This window comes from Triticum dicoccoides, chromosome 3B, assembly GCF_002162155.2.
Source record: "Triticum dicoccoides isolate Atlit2015 ecotype Zavitan chromosome 3B, WEW_v2.0, whole genome shotgun sequence".
In the NCBI taxonomy this organism is placed as follows: Eukaryota; Viridiplantae; Streptophyta; class Magnoliopsida; order Poales; family Poaceae; genus Triticum; species Triticum dicoccoides.
The window spans coordinates 759,715,149-759,717,998 of record NC_041385.1 but is presented as its reverse complement, the minus strand read 5'-3'; the positions used below and the strand labels follow the sequence as shown (position 1 = coordinate 759,717,998).

Below are 2,850 nucleotides of genomic sequence, written 5' to 3'. Positions count from 1 at the left end.
TGGCGGCTGCGGTGGTTCCTCTCCGTCGTGGGCGTGCGGCGGTGGTGCGGCTCGGCCGGTGGCGGTTCGGCGACCTGGTGATGGTGGCCGGCGGTGCGCGTGGTGGTGGTGCCTCCCTTGGCGGCTTTCGGCGTGGGGAGGAAGGGAAGCGGCTTGGACAGGGGCGGCGGAGCTGACGGCGTGCCGGCTGCAGCGCGAAGGCGGGAACTTTACGGGCCTGCGTTCCCGGCCGGGCCTGTGCGGCCACGGGCCTGGTGTGTTCCTGCCATTGCGTCCAGTCAGCTACCGTCTTCGGCGGTGGAGGTGGGGCCCTCCCGCGTGCCGACGGTGCTGCTGCCTTGTCCCGGCTCCTCTTCTTCATCGTGCCGACCATGCTTCACAGTGTCGTGGTGAGACAGCGTTGAACGCTTCGTGTCCGGGTGGCGCAGGGTGAGGGTCTGTTTGGCGGCGAGCTTCGGAGTGCCTGAGTTGGAGGTTGGGATCGAGAGAAATCTCGATTGGCTTGGCCGACATCGACGCGGTGGCGCTTGTGGGTGCCGCCAGACCTTCCTGGAGGGCGTCGGAGCTACCCTTCCTCTTTCCTCACTGTGTACTGGGGGAAACCCTTGGCAGCAGCGTCGTCTTCGTCGCGTCCCTTCTTGGAGGTGTTGATTGGTACCGGTGCTTCGGAGGCTCGGAGTCTGGTGGGAGATCCCCGGTGGGTGCAGCGGCCACGAGGCTTCTTTGTTTCTTTGTCGATCCGCCGTTGTCGGCGTTTGTTTCTCTTGTATTTTTTTTTGGGCGTGACTGTGCTGCTTCCGCCCCAACACCTATCGTTGGATGTTTTGGTTGGTTGCTTTATATACAAAGCGGGGGGAAACCCTTTTTCGAAAACCATCAGGTGATGGTGTTTCTTGTTCATGGGATGATGGTCAGCCGCGTCATTCTTCTCCGGTGTTTACTTCAGCGATGGTGGAGCATGACATCAGATGGCCACAATGGCAGACACAAAAGTCACCGTGGATGTTTAGTTGGAAGGGCCGTCCAGTTTGTACTCATCTTTATATGTTTTCCTACATCTTAATATAGGCACGCTTGCCACAGAGTATTTTTCTAAAGTATCAAGTTAATTTTCAAAATAGGTTAAACAAATGATTCTAGTTCCATTCTTGATATTGCAACTAACACGCCAACTATGTTCATTCGAACTATGTGGAGAGTCAAAATTTAGCAAACTAGTCTTAGTTAATTTCGGCTCTTTTATGACCGAGCTATAAAAGGTATTCACAATTACCTTATTTCTTTTGAGGTGAGTGTCGAGTCGAGCTCAATTGGATCACGCGCCTCGAAGACAAATATCAAATCTCTACTATTAAAGGTGTATGTGTATGTAGTTGTTCGCACACAGTCATTAATGTGAAAATAATTTTTAAATCAAGCATTGAAACCAAGTCATTACTACGATTATTTATCTAAACAATTAATTACTTGTGCAATTAATTAGGAGAGTCCATTAATAAGGATTTTTTGCGTCAAATCAATTTAAAATTGAGCTATTAATGAAATTAATTAATTAGGCAGGCAATTAATAAAGCATGCATATAATTTGGAATAGGTTTTTTAATTAGACAGCCAGTTAATTAATTTGGTAGGCAATTAATCGCGCCAAATAAATTCAAAATCACTCGCGGCCGAGGACGGTCAGCAGGCTCTCGGTGACGTTGGCGACTGCTAGCAAGCTCTCAGCGACATGGTCGACCAGCGTTAGCCAACATGGACAACGGTCACCAAGCGCTTGCGGCATGGGCGACCAAGCATTCACAAATATGGATGACCAACATGCTATGCAGGACGTCAACATGCTGATGGTTGCCGAAACGTTTGTGGGGGAGGTCGATGGTCACGTGCTCAAGGATGACCAAGCGCTGACAATTGGGGGCTTGATATGATATATGATAGCACATGAGTGTGCGTAATATGAGAAATGAAATCATGGCAACGGAGATGGTTTAGTAATACCGACCACAAGTCCCTAAGGCAAGTCTCAAATTAAAAAGGTTTTTCTTATTATTGACGGCACTACAAATTATTTTCATGATATCAATGATGCATGTGTAGTTCCTTACAAATCGAACATTTCCATGAATACGCAAATATTATCCTTTCAATCAGTGGTTCATGGCTCCATAAACTTTTCTCCCCTACATGACTCTTGGTGGTGGTGGCGGCCGTTCATACGGCGGCGGCTCCGGCACTTCTGACGGCGGTGGAGGACTATAATGGCCGCATTTTATGGTACATTCACAATGAAGTCTTTTAACAACCCCTTTACGTGAGCAGTAGCCGCCGGTGAAGTGCTCGTGGTGGCACACCTCCACGCATTTCCTGTTGTTGCATGAGCCATGATAAAGATGGCTTGGGGAATGGCATATCCGGGGACGGGGACGAACCGCCTCCACACCTGCACCACAGAATTAGATTTTTGTTTTCATCACAAGAATGGATGGACCTTTTCAAGTAGCAACAGGGTGGGCTTGTGGTGTGGCGATAGTATTTGAACTTACTGTGGGACATGATGAGCAACCCCAGGGCGAAGGCAGCAAACAACTGTGCTCTGTTGAACCCCATGGCCAACACGAACACGATTAGGCTTCGCTTTGCTTTGCTTGTGATGGGATCGATGTGAACTCATCCGCCTGATATTTATAGCTTCGAGCTTACATTGAATGTGTGAGATGGATATCGATGTGGGAATCCAAATGGTGGGTATACAGGCATTAGTACGTATAAATGCAAGTGCATCAGTAGACACATACTGTAAATGTGTGATATCCAAATGTTGGATACGGGTATTTCTATCTCGTTCGCTTA

The 2,850-nt window shown here is 48.8% G+C and overlaps 1 protein-coding gene across 1 annotated transcript; it reads right to left on the bottom strand.

The window, feature by feature from the left end:
• Positions 1–2,023: 2,023 nt before the first annotated feature.
• Positions 2,024–2,638, bottom strand: LOC119282086 (defensin-like protein). Its single transcript, XM_037562430.1, has 2 exons — positions 2,544–2,638; positions 2,024–2,440 (listed from the first exon to the last, which is right to left on the bottom strand). Exons 1-2 carry the CDS (start codon positions 2,605–2,607, stop codon positions 2,181–2,183), a joined length of 324 nt encoding a protein of 107 aa, XP_037418327.1. The 5' UTR covers positions 2,608–2,638; the 3' UTR covers positions 2,024–2,180.
• Between the last annotated feature and the right edge of the window lie 212 nt (positions 2,639–2,850).